Below are 19126 nucleotides of genomic sequence, written 5' to 3'. Positions count from 1 at the left end.
CAACTTGTTTCCACCTGTTACTGTGTCTGACCCTCTCTCCACCCGACTCGGTGTTCCAAGTAGGAGGGAAAGGAGTATATTTCCCAAGCTCTATAGACTGAGGACAGTTTTCTCATTTGCACACGTGTTAATGTGTCAGGAGTATAGCACGTGTGAGGGCACATGTACCCACAACCCCTGTGAAGTTTCCCAAGCCTTGAGGCTTAGCTATCCCCTCTTCCTCTGTGCCCCCTCTGGATCCTCACCATTGATGTGTCTGGGAGATCTTTCTCAGTGCTTAGCACAAGACTGGGTGCTCAGGAGGTGCTTGGGACCTGTTCCTTTGAGCAACACATACATGAGTGCATCTCAGTTGCACAGGGCATCTACAGCCGTATCCCTGGTCCCACCCCCTCTGCTGGGTGCTGTCTCCTCCACCCCCACCCAAAGGAGCCCAAATACTCCAGGAGCACTAGTTTCCATCAACAGGGAGGCAAGAATATCAAAACATTTAAAATGCTTCAGCATTAGGGGCTTGAATCCAACCACCATTTATCAAAAATGCATTAGTAATTATCTAGAGAAGTATCTCTCAAACTTCTGTGCCTGCAGATCATTTGGGGATCTAGTTCGCTTGCAGATTCCGCATTTCCAACAAGCTCCCAGGCGATGCCACACTGCTTGTCCCTGGACCGCACTTTGAGTAGCAAGTGGGTCTAGCACGCCTAGTCTAACCATGTTCCCACCCTGGCACTGTCCACGATATGTATTCCCATGGGCACACTCACTGAGTGGGCACACACGTACCCATATGCCCACCAAACACAGCTGCCATCTGGACAAGTTCAAGAGTTATTTTGGGGGTTAAGATCCTATTGCTTCATAACCTTCCTCACTTCTTGATCCACCTCGCCCAATCTGACCTTGCAGTGGCCACTGGATACCACTGCTTGGATGCTGAAAAGGCTAAGTCCCTTCCTCTTTTACACCCTGTCCCTCTACCTCCTGTATGTCCTTCCACAGGTAACGAAAGACATCACCATCCTTCAGGTCGACACGCTCCCAGCCATCCTTGCATTTCTCCTTTGTGTGCGGTGCCTGCTGCCCTGTCCACCCGATCCCAGGGCTCATGCCCAGCGCAGAGCAGCCGCCACTCTAACGGATCTCTCTGCCTCCTCTTCACCCTCCTCACAGCCACCAACACTTTGCTAAAACTAAAACCTGACCCGCTCTGAATAGGACAGCTTCTCATTGCCTCCAGAAAGATGTCGGATCTGGCCCCAGCCTACCTGTCCAGCCTCAATTCCAGGTGTCTCTTCTGAGTGGGCCCAGCCATGCTGTGCTGCTCACTGAGCCCTGGAATCAACAGCACCTCTGTCCCTTTACACATGTGGGTCCCCTGCCTGGGACGCTCTTTCTCCTCTTACCTGGTCAAGCCCCGTGCCTCCTTTTAAGACCCACATCAGATGTTCACTCCTCAGTGAAGCCACCCCACTCTCCCCTCTTCCTGCTGTCACCTGCTTTCTACTCTGCCCATGGCACGCTGAGCTACCTTGGTTATGTTATAGCATTTGTCCCTCTGGATTCCAGCTAATCGTTTAATGTCTCGTTCCCCGCACCTAACCCTGGATCTTAGCCCATAGCAAGGACTCAACAAACATACAAATGCTTGTAGAATGAATGAAGAAACGGCTGTGGAGCATTCTCATAGGCCTAGCCATAAATCTCTCAAATTTTGGCACCATAGAGATACGTCCTTCTCCTGACTGGCTCTTCCTGTACCGGCGTGTTCAGGTTCATTTGTTCAGAGTCGCCCGTACGTTTTATCAGTGCGTGATTGCAGTCACACATATCCATAGACGTTTGCAAATTGGAAAAGTTTGTGCAGATCCCAGCTCGCAGCTTCAGCCATCTCACCGTCACCAACCTGACCCTTGTGGTCTCTCGGCAGGTGTGTTCTTTACTTTCCACACCTTCCACCTGGAGAGCGGCCACGACTACCTCCTCATCACCGAGAACGGCAGCTTCACCCAGCCCCTGAGGCAGCTGACTGGCTCCCGGCTGCCGGCTCCCATCAGCGCCGGGCTCTACGGCAACTTCACCGCGCAGGTCCGCTTCATTTCTGACTTCTCCATGTCATACGAAGGATTCAACATCACCTTCTCAGGTAAAGAGCGCGAGGGGCCCTGGCGGGGGAAGGGACCGTGGAGCCATTCCCTCTTTCCCTCCGCTGCCAGTCTCTGGTTTTCCTGCCAGGAAGATGGATGTTAATCCACTCCCCAGTCTCTGGCAGAATGATCTCAATTCTGCAGCAAAAGACATTTGAGTTAGACACAAGGAAGAACTTCCCTATAATGGTCTTGGAAAGAGTGAGCAGGTTCACTGGAGAATCTTCTCTGAAGGTGTTTGGGATTCTCTCTGAACATGGCCTACCCAGCTGGTTGAACTAGAGGACTTCACAAAGTCCCTTCCTGCCCTGGTAATTCCAAATTTTTCTCCTGATTCCACTTCCACTATTTTACAACTCCAGCAATTTAAAACAATTTCAAAGAAGGGGGTTTGAAATTAACATATCACGGTGATTTAGTCTCGTTTGGGACCTTCCTCATCGATGCTAATTTGGTAGTACTAGATATTTATCTCGTGTTCGGGAATCCTGAAAAGAAACCTCTTTCATGTGGCATTCGGGGAGGAAAGAGGACGCTGGGCTCCTCTGTCCTGCGTTCCCCGCCCCTTGTGTCCCATCGTGCCCCAGAGCACCCCACCCTTCTCAGCCAGGACCAGGGATAGCAGATGGATTCCTCCTGCAGGGAGCAAGAGGTATCTGGCGTCTAGGAACTCTACCCGTCGCTGGCCTCCAACGCAGAAGCCGCCTGCCACGTGCCTGGGCTGGCCTGGCCGACAGGACGTATCTGGCCAGTGTGCCTCCACCCATATGAGACCCTCCTCACCACACAGAGCCCTGGGGGACTGCGTCCCAGAGAGAAGATGGCCTTGGGGACGAGGGGCTGCTTACTTCTATGCTGTCACTAGAGGCACTGGGCAGGTCCCTGGCTCATGATTGCCACCCGTCATGCTTACCATCTGCCTCAAGTGCCAGCGTCGCTGAGGCATAGAGTCTCTTCCCTGGTGTGAGTTGCCCGAGGCTGGGTCACACATTCTGACCCTCTGGAACCAGCCGGTTGTGCTTATCTAGTTCAGTGCCCAGAGAAAGAGGGTCTGCGAGCCCCAAGGCTTGGGGTTAAAATGGAGATGGAGGGAAGCGGAGGGGAGGGCTGATTCCTGAGGAACCTTCTGGGAAGCCTGTCTTGGAACGGCTGTGCCCTTTCCTGCTGCTGGCAGGAGTGTGGCGTAGACCACCCACCCTCGCCTCCCCGCTTCTCTCTCTGCCTCTGCTCCTCTGGGCTCTCGCCTCTTTTCTCTTCACCTTTCCCGGGCCAGCGTGTGCGCCTTCTGGTGCTCTGTCTGTCTTTGTCTCTGGCCTTCCCCCAGCACTCAGGCCTGCGTGTGCCCATCTTCTTGCTCTGCATCTCCCGAGATGTCTCTGAGCCCGACTGTCTCGCTGTCTTCCTTTGCAGAGTACGACCTGGAGCCCTGCGAGGAGCCCGAGGTCCCGGCCTACAGCATCCGCAAGGGCTTGCAGTTCGGCGTGGGCGACACCTTGACCTTCTCCTGCTTCCCCGGGTACCGTCTGGAGGGCACCGCCCGCATCACGTGCCTGGGGGGCAGACGGCGCCTGTGGAGCTCGCCTCTGCCAAGGTGTGTTGGTAGGTGGTCACGTGCTTTCATTTTGCTTCACTAGTGGGGTGGGCCAGGTTCTAGTCAATTGGTGTGAGGTGGTGGACTGCGCACGGACCAAGAGGCAAACAGGCCTGGGTTTGAGGAGGGACTGAGCCCACACTTACCTGCAGGGGGACCTAAGGCAGGCAACCTAACCTCCTCCTGCCCCAGCCTCCTTGTCTGTGAACCAGGGATGGCAATACCTGCTTCGTGGGGCTGTTCTGTAGACTAAACTGACTATGCAGGGTCCACAGGGCCACGCACGTGAACTTAACTTCAGTTCTCACCTCCCCACCCTTAACACACAGACCCATAGCCTAAGGATGCCTCTGGGTGGGCCTGGGCCGGCCCATAGGGAGGAGATACGGCCTTTGCCCACGGGGCGTCCCCATCTGGGAGGGTGTATGTGTGCTCTGACTAGTCTGATGGGGGTACTCGCGCTTGGAGACTCCCCGAGAAAACTACATCCATCCAGCAGGGGAGGAGCGAGGACAGGAGTCGGCTCATTTAGGGAGCACCCATTCCATGTCAGGCACGCTGCTAGCTTCCAGGGATGTGAAAGTGAGCAAGACAGAGAAAGTCTCTCCACTCGTGGTCCACATTCTGGGGCCAGGGGCACAAGCCATAAACACACAGATGTGTAATGTGTCAGGCAGTGTGGAGGGGCACAGAGAAAACTGTCAGCTCAGACAGTGCTGGAGGTAGGGCCACCCTTTCATGAAGAGTGGGCAGGAAAGGCCTCTCTGATGAGTTGACATTTTAGCAGAGATCTGCAGGAATTCAAGAAGCCAACCACTCAGATATCTGGAAGAAGGGGAAGCAGAGGTGCAAGACCCCGAGCCATGAGCACGCTCAGTGTGTGAGGAACAGCCGGGAGGCCGGTCTGGAGCCAGCGACAGGGAGAACAGGAGATGCTGACCAGGAGGTAGCTAGTTGGAGGTTGGAACCAGCCCTTGCCTGCCTCCTCATGAGAGCTCTAAAGAAGGCTGTTCAGAGCTCCAGGCCCAGAGGGTAGGGGAAGAAGGGGAAAGCCCAGGAAGCAGGGATGATTGCTGGCTGTTCCTAACATGTGAGGCTCATGGCTCTGCCTGCTCAATCCTCAAAATGCAGGGCTGGATGAAACACTGGCTAGATTCATGAAATACGTACCATGCTCACTATTAGCTGTGGAACTTGCTTAAAATGAAATATTACAGAAAACCCCATAAAAATACACAAAACAGATAAAAGCAGCACCAAACTGACTGAAAAGAGACCAGTATCTCAAAAGTGGGTGAGGTCAGCCTTGCCTAAGATGACCCCACAGAGCCCTCGGGCTCTTCAGAGGACAGCGTAGAGAGTCTGGCAGGGTAGGCGTGGCCTGGGCTATGCAGTCACACAGGCCAAGGTGGAGTCTCCACTCTGCCACTTAGCGACAGTTAGATCTCAGTCAGGTCAGTAAACCCCCTCAGCCTCAGCTCCGTCGTTCATTAAGTGGAGATAACAGGCCGGGTGCAGTGACTCACACCTGTGATCCTAGCACTCTGGGAGACGTAGGCGGGAGGATTGCTTTAGGCCAGGAGTCTGAGACCAGCCTGAGCAAGAGCGAGACCCATCTCTACAAAAAATACAAAAATTGGCCAACCATGGTGGCGCGTGCCTGTAGTCCCAGCTACTTGGGAGGCTGAGGCAGGAGGATCGCTTGAGCCCCGGGAGCTTGAGTTTGCAGTGAGCTATGATGACGCCACTGTACTCTAGCCCAGGTAACAGAGCAAGACCTTGTCTCAAAAAATAAATGGAGATAACAGCATCCAACTCACAGCCTTTATTCTAGATTAAATGACATAAATTGCATAAACCAGGAGGTGCCATGTAATGATTGTCATTTTGCCAGTAACCTTATCATTATTTATCAATAACCAATTATCATTATTTTGCCAATGACCTTTTATAATCTCAGAGAGAAAACCTTAAGACAAAGAGTTGCAGAATTCTATTTTTGACCAATTAAATAACCCCAAAGTTTACCTCTTCTCCTATAGCCATGCCCCGAGGCACCCGCCCACCCTGGCCTGGCCACACACACTCAGACACACAGGGAGCCTCCCCGGGCGCTTCAGTTTGTATCCGGGTGCTAGCAGCTGCTTCAGTGTCTGGGAAAGCATCCGCAGCTAAGTGTTTCTGGGGGAATCTTTTCTTGAATGGGATTATCCGGGACCACAGATGCACAGAGCCCTTGAGCTCTTGCCTCATTGATCTCATTACATAAACTCATTCTTTAACTTATTATTCCAATTACTGTTTGTTCGTGACACCTCACAATATTTTCATTATTACATTTGTCTTCTGTTTCACATGTTATTAATAACGCACAGCAATTATAATCACCTCTAATTACCACCAGCCCTGCTGCAGAGGCTCAGGCTGGAGGTGCCGTGGGAATGCCCACCGGGGGATGCTCCCAGTTGCCACACACACTGTAGGTGTAAATTGGATGATTTAGCCCACACAGTTACCAGGAACGTTCCCAGCTGAGAAGGAGATGAACAGCCCTGGGCTCTACTTCACGGTGTGACATTGGGGCGGGGGGACACAGCCTCTGACCTCAGGGGCCCCTGAATTCAATGTGGAAGAGACAGCGCTGATCCCAGGGGAACCCAGTCTGCAGTAGGGGGCATGGCCCTGTCCTTGGGAGCCCTGGCATGATGGAGAAGCCCTAACCCTCTGCCTCGGGAGCCCCACACAGAAGGATAAGATACAGCCTGTGCCCTTAACAAGACCTCTTCCAGTGGGGGTGACAGAAGTCACAGATGCTGGAATCAGCAGTGGCACTTTCCTGTGCCTGTGACTGTTTGTTTCTCTGGAACATTCATTTGTTTCCATTTACGCCTGTGTTTGGTGTCTTGGTGCATCTGCTCACCTCCTCTGTTACTTTGGAAACTCTCCCAGAAGCAAGCGCCATGTCCCTCTACCCTCCTGAATCCCCTGGTGCCCAGGACAGAGGCCTGGCAGGGAGTCAAGACCTGGGAGTGGCCAAGGACTGGCCACATCTGAAGCTCTCAGCCCCTCCTCATGAAGGTGTTGGGCGTGTGGGAAAGAGGAGAGGGTCCTGCCGTGGCAGAGACGGGACACAAAGCTGTTAGGCAGGCAGCAGGGCCAGGAAGGAGGTCCAAAGATATGCCAAAGCCCATGTTTAAGGGAACTAGGCAGAGGGCAAGAGGCATCAGGAGCTGTGAGGGTGCTGTGAACCTGGGGCAGATAACACACGCTCCCCATGAGCATCTTAGCTTTCTGCCAGTCCCGGAGCGTGGGCTCCAAATGGAAGCAGGTAAGCTGATACATTCACCTGCGACAGAGGGGAAAGAGAGAAGGAATAACACTGGTTGAGGGCCCGCTATGTGCGACCACTCCCCATACGTTTCCCTGTCTACACGTAAAATCTCATGTATTTATCGCACAGTCGGATGCAAATGCTGTTACTGTCCAGACGAAGGCAGATGAAAAGACTGAGGGTCAGAGAGGTGATAAAACTTGTCTAACTCTAACATCTGCGGTCATCCCACTGCACCATGGGCCTCTGCCTAGATGGAGGGGAATGGTGCGAGGGATGCTTCAGGGGGCTGCCCTTGTGCTATGACTAATAAATGTCTAAATGCACATGGCCCTCAGCAACCCCTCCCCACCCTCAGCGGAGGGTGCCCAGGAAATGTATACACTCCGAAAACTCATCCACGTAAATTATCAGCAGCCACTGCCCCCAGGTGCCTGTCCACCACTGTCCCTTTAGTTTCGTGCCCCACCTCAGCACATTTGTGGTGATATTTGGTCAGTTTGCAAACAGTCTAAGTTTAAAGCACTGCAAAGTTAGATTTCTCTGCTAACATAAATAAAGGAGGGCTATGTAAAGTCTTGGGAAACTGAACAGGGCAGAACCCAGAGAGTAGGGCCCGTTGAAAAGTAGGGACTTGGTGGTGGGACATATGGTCCTCAAAAACTAGGGAACAGCCTTGTGGACAGGAGAACACATATGCCTATCACTAAGCCCACAAGAGGTTCAGCTCTGACTGTTTCCGTGGGCTCGTCTGTGCAGCCTCAGCCTAGGACACTCCTGGCTTAGAGTAACTGGAGTTGACGGTACGGTCAGAGCAGTGGCCCCTTGGTCAACCTCAGGGTCCTTCCAGCCAAGGACTATGCCTAGAATAAGGACACCGAAGGATGATTTAGAGAAAGCAGACTTGCTACCAGCAACCTCAAAGATTCAAGACATGTGCCAGATTCCCCATATGTCCAGACAAATGATGGGCCTGCCATCTGGACTTGTATTTACATCCTTCCGGAACCTAATTATTTTTAGGACTGTACATCTTCTGAGGTCAGTGTACTCCATATTCATTCATTCGTTCACTGGGTAAATATTTATCTTACAGACGATCTGGGCTAAGCCTTGGAAAGTCACAGATTCATCAAGCATGACCCTGGCCCTCCAGTCACTCACAGTCTGGATGGGGGATACAGGCGAGAAGCAAGCAGTCAGGGTGCAACACGGCGGGTGCTCTGAGACGGGGAAGCGCAGAGAGGGGCTTCACGGTTATTAGGGATCTTAGAGCGCCAACGGCAGGGCTCCTCGGCGCATGCCCTGCCCACGCACTGAGTGGTGTCACGGAGACAGTGACATGCCCCAGCCCCAGAGGATCCACAGCGCAGCGGAGGAGATAGAAATGTTAACAAATAAGTCAAGTAAAATGTGATGACTGCTATAAATAAAGGCGTGAGAACAATGGGGAAAGAATGACTAATTCTGGAGGAAGAGAAACAGATTCCCAGAGGAGGGTGTGATTTCATCAGCTGTCGAATGAAAGAGGGGTCAGTGAAACTGTGCTAAACTTTCTCCAGAGCCTCGGGGGCCCTAAACTGCAGGACCAAGGAGATCGAGTTCGCAGTCCCCTCCTCTTCATGAATTGAGAGACGTAGTGTAAATTGCTAAGTAGTATGTTCTTTATCTTTACAACAGGGATAATTGTGCCTACCTTACGGGGTTGGTTGTTGTGACTAATAACCGAAATGATCCTTGTAAAGCATCCGTCACGGTGTCGTGCCTGAAAGGGTTAGCGATTATTATTTGATCTTGTCCCCACTTAGTTTCTATTCTCTGATACCGAAAGGCTTTGTCTCTCTTCACTTAACTGCCCCCTCCTCCTCGGCCTCCTCCTCGGTCACTGCTGTTGCTATGATACCGTGTGAGCAGGCATGGGGAGCGGCTGCTTCAGAGCACTGTGAAAGTAAAGGTGCCCGGTGGGTTAGTTTCTGTTTCTGCAGAAGAGAGACAGACAGAATGAAAGAGATACACAGACCAGGCAGAACTGTAGGTAGGAAGGTATTGAAAAGAAGTGTGGTCAGCATTCCTGGAGACAGGCAGGCAAATGGGCAGGTGTGCAGGCATCCTGGCAGGTAGACAGGCAAACCACTTGGCATCTTTGTAAGGTTTTCCAGAACTGTGAGTTGTTTTCTGGATGCAGCTGCCTGGGGTTAATCTGCGATTGTTGTGATTCTCTTGCAGCTGAGTGTGGGAATTCAGTCACGGGCACTCAGGGTACTTTGCTGTCCCCCAACTTTCCTGTGAACTACAATAACAATCACGAATGCATCTACTCCATCCAGACCCAGCCAGGGAAGGGGATTCAGCTGAAAGCCAGGGCATTCGAACTCTCGGAAGGAGATGTCCTCAAGGTAAAATTGATCATTTCGTAGAGTATGTATGCTGTAGTATGCAAAAGTGTGGTCAACGCTCATTTGTTTCTGTGTGAATTATCCAAACACTCTCCTTTCCTCCTGAGACCCAAGATAGGGTCCTCACTCATCTGGGAAAAAGTGAGGACCAAAAAGAGAGAGGTATGTGAGTGTCCAAGACTATGGTTTTAGAAGAGTTTGCTTAGAAGCTGCCTGCTATCATATACACGTGAAATTGAATATGGGTTGACCACATAATAAGAAATAATAATAAATTCAGTTAGAGCAGCAGTGGATCCGGGTTTTCATTGTGAACCCTGACCATCAACACGGATAACAAAGATCTCATAGGATGTGTGCACGTGTGCACACGTGCGTTCATTTATGCAGCTATGTGTTTGTGGATGTGGCTTCTTTTATATTTACATTTCCCCATGTGTGTGAATTGGTATCTACGTATTCATATGGTTTTGGGCCCCTGTGTCTGTACGTGTGTCCGTGTGTTTTGTGTATGTACACTTGTGCGTGTTTCAAGTCTGTGTTTCAGTAGACTGCTAGGCTACTACAGTGGCTTCAGTGTGCCATGACAATGGCCTATGTGTGGCACTGGGGTTAAGGAAAGTGAATTCAAGACACATGTAAGAGAAAGAAATGACAGGACCTGGATTACAGAGCGGGTTATAAAGAGGGAGTTGTTAAGACTCTGAGCATGTATATATCTTGTATTTCTTTGTATGTGTGTGATTAAGTGGGTATCTCCAATAACATGTGGGGCGTGTGTGTGTGTGTGTGTGTGTAGTCAGAGTTGACTTTAGAGAATTTATTAAAGAGCTGCCTTAATAAAATGGATTATAAAGAAAATCTCACATATAGTGTGTCTATTTTCATTCTAAGCTAAGGAACTTTTTAGCTTATTCTATAATAATATAGTTTTATTATTCCCTGTAGCCAGAGAAGTCTGACACTAGAAAAACTTGAAACAACCAGGGCCACTACTCTGGAAAATCCAAAGAAAAACCATTAAATCCACATCCTTTTGAATTCTCTCTGGATGTGATAAATGTACTGTCCTTTTTATGTACAGATGACATTGTGGCCCACCTGCTGGGGCATGCGTTCTCTTATTCGTGTGTGTATGTGTGTGTGTGTGTGTGTGTGAGTGAGAAAGGTGTTTCTCACTCTTACCTAATCCTTTTTGAATCCAAGAAGATGCACTCATGAGATGACTGGGTGGGACTGGGTGTGCATGAAATAGGATAGAACAATTCCACTGGCTTCTTGAGCTCCACTTTCCAGCCCCACATAAACACAGTGTGCGTCTCCAAACAAGAGAGCACAAGACAAGGCTTCATACCCTTCCGACGACCGTGTCTTTAGGCATCTCCCTTGATCCGCTCTTCTCTCCATCCGTCTGTTAATCACCAACAGCAGAACCCCACAGGCTACAATTGGGACAGTGAGGCCAGAGGGACTTCCTCTCTGGAGTGACACAGATGGAAGTGATGTGAGCTGGGCAACGCAGAGGCCTTCTTGGATGAAGGCCGTCAGCAGAGAAAGGTGGCTTTGAGGCACAGGTTGCAGTTTTCAGGATTTGAAGGAGTTACGAGCAGTGGTTCTGTGCATGTGGCCTGATAGGGCCAGCAGAAATGGCTCTTAGGTTGCTGGAGGTCACATGGTGTACGGCCAGTGCCTGAGCTTCTCACTTAGAGTGGTCTAGATTCAGAGTAGCACTGAAGACATAGTCAACAGGTGTGTACGCTCATTGCCCTGTCGCGGTTTGGCCTCAGGGTCAGGTGAGCAGCTTAGTAGACAGGCAGAGGAGAGACTTCCTGAGGTAGTCAGGGTAAGAAAGGAGAGATGGGGGGCATAAAACCTAGGTCAGAGGTCAGGGGGGCTCTCACAGGAGGCAGGACCTCAGGTAGTCCTGCAGGGTTGTGGGGAGAGGGGCCTGAATAGCTGTGTTCCTCAGGGAGGACCTTCCCAGACTCCAGACTTTGTCACCTGTCCAGTGGGCCCTGCCACCCAGCCTTCTGATATTGGGCCTGATGTTCCAGGCAGTGAACATCTTATTCCTGTGTCTAGGCCTCTTTAGTTCTCCTTATAAGGTCAGGCTGTGGCTTCTGACCTGGCTGAAAGCCCATCCAAGGGACCCCGTGACCACAGAACTTCTAGAACGAGGTCCTGGGGGAGGAAGGACAAGGTATGCAGGGATATAGGGATGGCGACATGTATCACCTTCCTGTTCTCTCGTCCTCAGGGCTGCTCGCCCTCCTGAGGGAGAACCTAAGACATCCATAGGTACCAGAGCTCTTTCAGAAACAAAAGAGACTCTCAGTTGTGGTTTCCCAAATGGGATTCACAACTGCCCTGCAGCCATGATCAGCTGCAGTAGCCCTGCTGTTTAAACCTGTCACTCTAGCCTACCTCGACACAAATATCTGCAAAAGGAGAGCGAGAGAGTCAACTCCAGGAACATCCTGCTCTTGCCCTGGTGTAATCAACCCACCTGCTGTAACACTGGCACCTTCCTAATCTTGAGGACCTGACTGTCTCTCCAAAGAAGCCCTGATGCACACCTGAACTCCTGACCAAGGAAACCTGTCACCTCCTCCACGCTTTTACTCATCTCCAAAGATGCAGTGTTTCATGCATCTGACTAACCCTCCAAACCTTCTGTGGTCTTGCATTTCTGACCCATGAGATGCCTGTTTTCTTGCATGTGTGACCTGAGATCTGTTCCTTACCCTCAATAACTGCAGATTTCTTAAACATCGCCCCCTGCCACTCCAGAACCTCCTGACTTTTATTATTTTGGTACCTTCCAGGTGATCCTTGCTGCTACCCTGGCATGAGCAAGACAGGAAGGGTCTTTAAATGCAATGGTATGGAAAGACAACTTCCAGCTCAAGATAGGAAATGAAGCACATGCATATAATTCCATCTTCTACGGGTTCCCATTAGAATGACTAAATGGACACAAAAACAGAGGAATGTGGTCTCAGCACTATAAATTAGGCAAGGGTGCCTTTCACATACAACTTAAAGAAATTTCTGCCAAATGAAATGCCCAAGAGAGAATCCAGATTGAGAAAGGGCCTAATCAAACCACAAATCACACAAGTGAAGTGAAATCCTACCTGTGGATTAAGTGCTAGAAACCTTAAGGAAACTTAAGACCACCTAGCTCAGAGCAGCAGAGCCTAGGGCTGAGGACATGCCATGGACCATTGGCAGGGACCAGCTCTCAATCCTACTAGCTCCTCTGGAGTATGCTAGGTCTGAGAGACCACACAGAGCCAAGTCCCTCTTGACATGATATTTTGGCCTTTGTTTGGCTTTTGTTCACAAGCCAGGTACAGCAGGGTGATGCCAAGGCTGATTCCACAGGCACACACATGTACACATGCATGCACACACACGTACTCTTTAGCACAAGGGGTAGGAAAGGCTCCTGCTATGACCTCTTTGGGTTTAGCTCTTTTGCTTTCTCTTAGAGACTACTGGGTTTTCCATTCCCCATTTCCATTCTCGCTTTGTATGGCATTCCCACAAGAAAACTAAACGGATATGTGTAAATATTCAGTAGATCAGAAGTAAGAGACCTGTCTGAGGAATCGAAGCTAATTGCCCCTCTGTACACAGCAGAGAAAAGAAAAATACTTTAAAGGCTCCTAATTTGTATTCTTAACAGGATTTGAGAGAATATTATATTTATGACACAAAAATAGGCAATAATGAAAGCAGAGCAATCTGAGATGAGGAAAGATTGAATAGAGATGAAAAACATGATCGCCCAATTAAAAAACGGAATGGAGGTAATGAAGGGAAGATGGCAAACCACAGAAAAATGAAATCAGTTTATTGTAAGATCAATTTGAGGACTTCTCCCACATCTCATAAGGAAATGAAAAAGGATTCTTTTATATTAATAAAATGTATAATCAATCCACAGTAAAACTTTATGTGCCAAATAACATAGCATGAATAAATTAAAGGAAAACTTCTGGAAATGTAAGGAAATTTTAATGAAGTTACAGTCATCATGGAAGATTTTAATATATCTCTGTTAGTCCCTGACATATCACCTAGGTTAAAAATAAATAAGGATTTGGGTAGCTTGAATAACATAACAGAATAAATCCAAAGGAAGTAGGAGAAAGATACTTTCAACAATAAAGGCAGAAATGACTAGAAAAAGAAAACTAAAGAACAGCAGCAATTATCAGCAAAATCAACTAGTTCTTTGAAAAATAACTAATAAAATAGACAAACTGGCGGGACTGATCAAGGAATAAAGAAGCCACAAATGTGTGATATCAGGAATGACAAAAGGGATATAATCATAGATAATAGTCGGGATTATGGAAATAAGAAAATATTTAAGAACAACTTAGGAAATCTGAGCCAAGAAATCTGAAAGCTCAGATGAGATGGAAATTTTTATTGATAAAAAGTACTAATTTCAGAAAATGAGAACTTGGAAAAAACCAATAACTATTAAAAAATTGGACTTCACCCATATTCTCTCTCAAAAGCCACAGGCTTAGACTATTTTACAGGTAAGCTTTAACAAAACTTCAAGAAACGATCAGTTCTTGCAATAATCAAACTGTTTCAGAAAAGAGAAAAATAGAGACCCACCTCCCAACTTGTTTTTTAAATTGAGGCAAGTAGAAGCATTGACATCAAAGAGTAGAATGATGGTTATAAGAAGCTGCGGTGGACGGGGGGAATGCGGGAATGATGGTCAAAGGGTGCAAAACCTCGGTTAGACAGGAGAAATAAGGCTTTTCTTCTATGAGATCTATTGCACAGCATGGTGAATATTATATATTATAATATATTGTGCATTTCAAAATCACTAAGGGAGTATATTTCAAATGTTCTTACCAGGAAAACATGATATGTATTTGAAGTGATGGTTATGTTAGTGAGCTCGATTTGTTATTCCACAACGCAGTCATAAATCACAACATCACTGTATACCCTCTACATATATGCAGCTGTGATTTTATCAATTTATAATTAAAAAATAACAGAAACTATTAGGCCAGTCTCACTTATGATCATAGATCTAAAAATTCTAGATACAATATCAGATTGAATCTAGCTGTGTATTAAGACAAAGATGACCAAGTAGGCTTGATTCCAGGAATATAAGGATGTGTCAAAACTAGAAAAGGTCATAATGTTATTTGTTAGACAAACCATATGAAATTGCCATTTTTGTAGGTCAAAGCTGGTCAAATATTGGCAATTTCATGTGGCTAAACCTAATATCCTATAAACAGATTACAAAAGAAAAACACATTATGCTGCTAATATACCCCAAAATATCATATGGTAAAATTTAATAACCACCCATGATTTTTAAAAATATCTCATAAAATTGTGAATAGACTTTCTTATTTTGGTAAAAAGTTTAAACTTCCTAAGGATTTCCACTAAAGTCAAGAACAAGACCAATAGCTCTACTATCACCAATAATATTCAGCATTGTACTGAAGATTCAAATCATTACAATTATATCCCCAAAAAAGAAGATATAAAAATTAGGAAGGGGTATAAAAATTGTCTCTTTTGTTTAGAAAATGCAACATAATCAACTAATAAATTATCAGAACCAGTAAGACAATTCAGCAAAGCTGCTGATGTTTCTGTAACCAATTAAAACATGTAATCAGGTGGAGAAATCTCATTTATAATAGAAACAAAAACTATAAGACACCTAGGAATAAGCCCCCAAAAATGTTCATAATCTTTACTGAGAAGATGATAAAACTTTATTTTAAAGGTGCTATAACTAAAATAAATGCGGGGAAAATTCATGCTTGTGGATGAACAGAGGATATGAACAGGCAATTCACAGAAGAGGAAAGTAGAATTGTTAATAAACATGTGAAAAGATGCTCAACCTCAGTGGTAATCAAGGAAATATAAATTAAAATGAGATACCATTTCACACCCATCAAATTGGAAAAAATCATGATGCCTGAAAATACCAAGTGTCAGCAAGAATACAAAGCCATGGGAACTGTCAGACGTTGCTAGTGAGAGAATAAATTGGTACTCCTCTTTGGAGAACAATCTAGCGATGTCTAACCAAGCTGAAGATGGGCCTTCCCTGCACCCAGCTTCTCCACCCTACACGTATGCCCCAGAGAAACTCAAGCACATGTGTGCAGTGGACATGCAGGCATGCTCATAAAAATGATGCTTACCTTTGTAAACGTGTTTTAAAAAGCTATCCACTTAGCATATTCATTTTGAAACCAGCCATGTTGCTGCCTTATTGCATGTGGCAAATGTGCATGGAGTCTCTTGGATTTCTCAGAGAGACATTTCCATCACCTGCATATGACGATGAACTGGACCACCAAATAATAGCCTGTTAGGAAATAATGTATGCAAAGGCCCAATTCCCAACAGCAATCAAAAATATCAAAATACCCAGGAATAAGTACAGAATGTCACTGACAGACATAAAAGTCAATTTGGTTAAAATGGAGACAGACACCATGTATATGGATAGGAAGACTTAATATCACACAGACACTTTTTTTTTCTCAAATCGATCCATACATTTAATGTAACTCAGTCAGAATTATACATTTTGGGCCAGGTGCGGTGGCTTATGCCTGTAGTCTCAGCTACTTGAGAGGCCAAGACCAGAGGATCGCTTGAGCCCAGGAGTTTGAGGTTGCAGTGAGCTATGATGATGCCACTGCACTCAAGCCTAAGTGACAGAGCAAGACTGTGTGTCCAAAAAAAAAAGAATTACATGTTTTGTTTGGGCAGGGGTGTTTTATTGATTGATTTGGGAAAATTCTTCTTCAGTTTATCTAGAAGAGTAAATCTGGGAGAATAATTTGTTTTGTTAATAAGTTAAAAGAAGACAAATAAGAACTTTCCCTACTGAATATTTAAATAGATTATAAAAGCTACAATAACTAAAACAGTGTGGATCATGTACAGGAACAGACAATAGGCAAATGTAATAGACTAGAAAGTTGACAAACAAAACCAAATTTATACAATTAACATGTGAATTATATATTTGAAAAAGATGGATTTAAAATTGGTGGTGGTTGGAATATTTATAGACAGTGTTTTGCTAAATGGCTAATCTGTCAGGGGGAGGGGGATAAGGAAGACTCTTATGTCATAAGCCAAAACAAACTCCAGGCAGATTTAAGAACAGAAGTACTCAAGGAAGACATTGGTTTATTTATCATGAGTTTACCGAGTGCCTCTTATGTGCCAGGGCACATAGTTTAGACACTGATACATGAATAATTATACTGTGGATATGGGTTAATTTGATGGAAATCCCTGCAGCTATTTAAATGCTGTTGTGGAAGAAATATTTAATGACTTAAAAATATACACATTATATTAAGTGAAAGAAAAATTTGCCCTATAGTATCTATAGTTTGATCTTGTTTTTATAAAATAATAAAGAAAGCAGTCTATAGAGAGAAAGAAATGCATAGAACAAAGCCTGGAGAGATGGTCACCAAAATATTGTTAAGTGCTAAAAGTTGTTTATTTTTTTATTTGTGTTTTTCTGTTTTTAGAAGTTTTTCTGAAATGAGTCTTTTATTGTAATGACACAAATAACATTTTTGTTCTTGATGAATTAGGATGAATTATGCTTGGAAATTAAGGAAAATATCCTGTTCCCATCATACTTTTTATTAATTAACAATAATTTCTCAAATACCATCAAATATCCAGTGAATGTTCAAATTTCCAATTATCTCATAAGTGTCATAATACTTTTAAAATTTACAGTTTATTTGAATCAGGATTAAAATAAGCTCTTTTCTTATCCCCCTTGTAACATATTCGTTGAAGAAATCACGTTATTTGTTCAGTGGAATTTCCACATTCTGGATTTGGCTGACTACGTTCCTGGGGTATCATTTTACATGTTTCTCTGTCCTCGGTATTTCCTGTAAGTTGGAAATTCGATCCAGTGGCATGATCTGATCTAGTCTGATTTTTTTTTTTTTTTTTTGGCAAGATAACTCCATAGGCGGTGGTGTGTCTTCCATTAAGAAACACATGATGTCTGGTTGTCTTTCTTATTTCAGTGTTAGCAACCATTGATGATTAATGCCTTGATCCATTAATTCCAATTCACCCATTAATTTTAATGGGTAAATATATTTTTATTACAGTTTAGATACAGCAGTGGGCTAAACTCTTTGAACTGGTACCATTCTGATGTCTGTTGTAAGCCCAGGCTTCACTCAGTCAATCAGTGACATGAAGCAATTGCACATAGGATCTGGAAACAGACTTGACGCTCCCAAGAGCAGAAACAAATCTCTGTAATATACAGCACTGTTAGTTTGAAGGATGGCTTCTTTTAGAAAGCTTTGCTTCATAAATAGTAGAATGGAAATATTGTTCCAATTTGCTGGCAGCTGGCACCACATTGTGTGCCATGCACAAATATTCATCACCCACCCATAGCTCCCATCTTTGATATTTACCAAAGCACCAGGGGGTCTTTCACTCAATCACAACTTCTGTTGTTATTTGTACAATTATCTGGAAAGGAGCAGCAACCTCAAAACCTGGGGAGCCAGTTCATTATTCTGATGATTGTTGTCTTCGCTGGTGCTCAGAAGTTCAGGGGACAGATGGGAGTCGGGGAAGCCAGATGCCTGCACGATTCCACCCTTGGCAAGCAAGCCCAGCAGGCCCTAGCTGGAGCCCTCATTTTAGGAAGGAAGGGGCAGAGGCTGAGTTTGGGGAAGGGCAAGTCACCATGACATGCGGGTCATTTTAACTCCATCCTTCCTGGAGCCCAGGGATCACGTTCAGCAGAGTGGTGAAGACAGGCCATTGCCACGGTGGGTTGGGGTCAGGTTGGAGGATGGCCGTCTCATCCACTGGATGGCCAGGATTGAGGATTTAGCAATGTAGCGATGTCGAGTGCTTTCAGCCTGCCTGTCTGCAGAAACAGATGGCTTGGGAGGCAGGCAACCCCAACCTGGCCTCCCCAGGCTGCTGAAGAGTAAGCTGGTGCCATATGGGGGCTGGAGGAGCAAGAGCAGATCTCCATCGAAAAGGTTAGACTAGCAAACAGTTCCCAAAGACTAGATTCACACTAGAGACAGGCCGGGCACAGAACTGACACCAAGGGAAATGAGATAGCTTGCTCAGTTGCTAGCTTCCACTCTGCTGGTTTCCTTGCGTCTGATGACTCACTGAGCCTCTCGCAGTTGTTGTCAGTGCTAAACCCCAGAAATGTGGGCTGTGGGCTGGGAAGGCGAGGTTCTAACTAAGTCCGTGCTGACGACATTGGGTTGGGGGTCTCTCCTGTGTCCAGGTTTATGATGGCAACAACAACTCCGCCCGCTTACTGGGTGTGTTCAGCCACTCTGAGATGATGGGGGTCACTTTGAACAGCACATCCAGCAGTCTGTGGCTTGATTTCATCACCGATGCTGAGAACACCAGCAAGGGCTTTGAACTGCAATTTTCCAGTAAGTCTTTCTTGCATCTTTGTGGACAATGAAGGCAGCCTTCCCATTGTGTTCATTTATTTGAGCTCTGCTTGCCCACTAGCTACAAAGAATGTGCTCTTAGAGTCTGTTTTAAAACCCAGTGAGTGTCTAGCCACAGGCGAATGGATAAACAAAATGTG

At 46.4% G+C, this 19126-nt stretch overlaps 1 protein-coding gene across 1 annotated transcript in view; it reads left to right on the top strand.

Annotated features, from left to right (window-relative positions):
- Window positions 1-19126, top strand: part of CSMD2 (CUB and Sushi multiple domains 2) — a 587354-nt gene that overhangs the window by 391565 nt on the left and 176663 nt on the right. The window contains exons 20-23 of the mRNA XM_012642214.1: window positions 1931-2146; window positions 3558-3746; window positions 9296-9465; window positions 18809-18965. Coding sequence (XP_012497668.1) covers window positions 1931-2146; window positions 3558-3746; window positions 9296-9465; window positions 18809-18965 — 732 coding nt within the window. The remainder of the gene's footprint in view (window positions 1-1930; window positions 2147-3557; window positions 3747-9295; window positions 9466-18808; window positions 18966-19126) is intronic.

This window comes from Propithecus coquereli, unplaced genomic scaffold (assembly GCF_000956105.1).
Source record: "Propithecus coquereli isolate 6110/MARCELLA unplaced genomic scaffold, Pcoq_1.0 Scaffold178, whole genome shotgun sequence".
In the NCBI taxonomy this organism is placed as follows: Eukaryota; Metazoa; Chordata; class Mammalia; order Primates; family Indriidae; genus Propithecus; species Propithecus coquereli.
The sequence above is the reverse complement of the archived record's forward strand: the minus strand, read 5'-3'. Positions and strand labels throughout refer to the sequence as shown.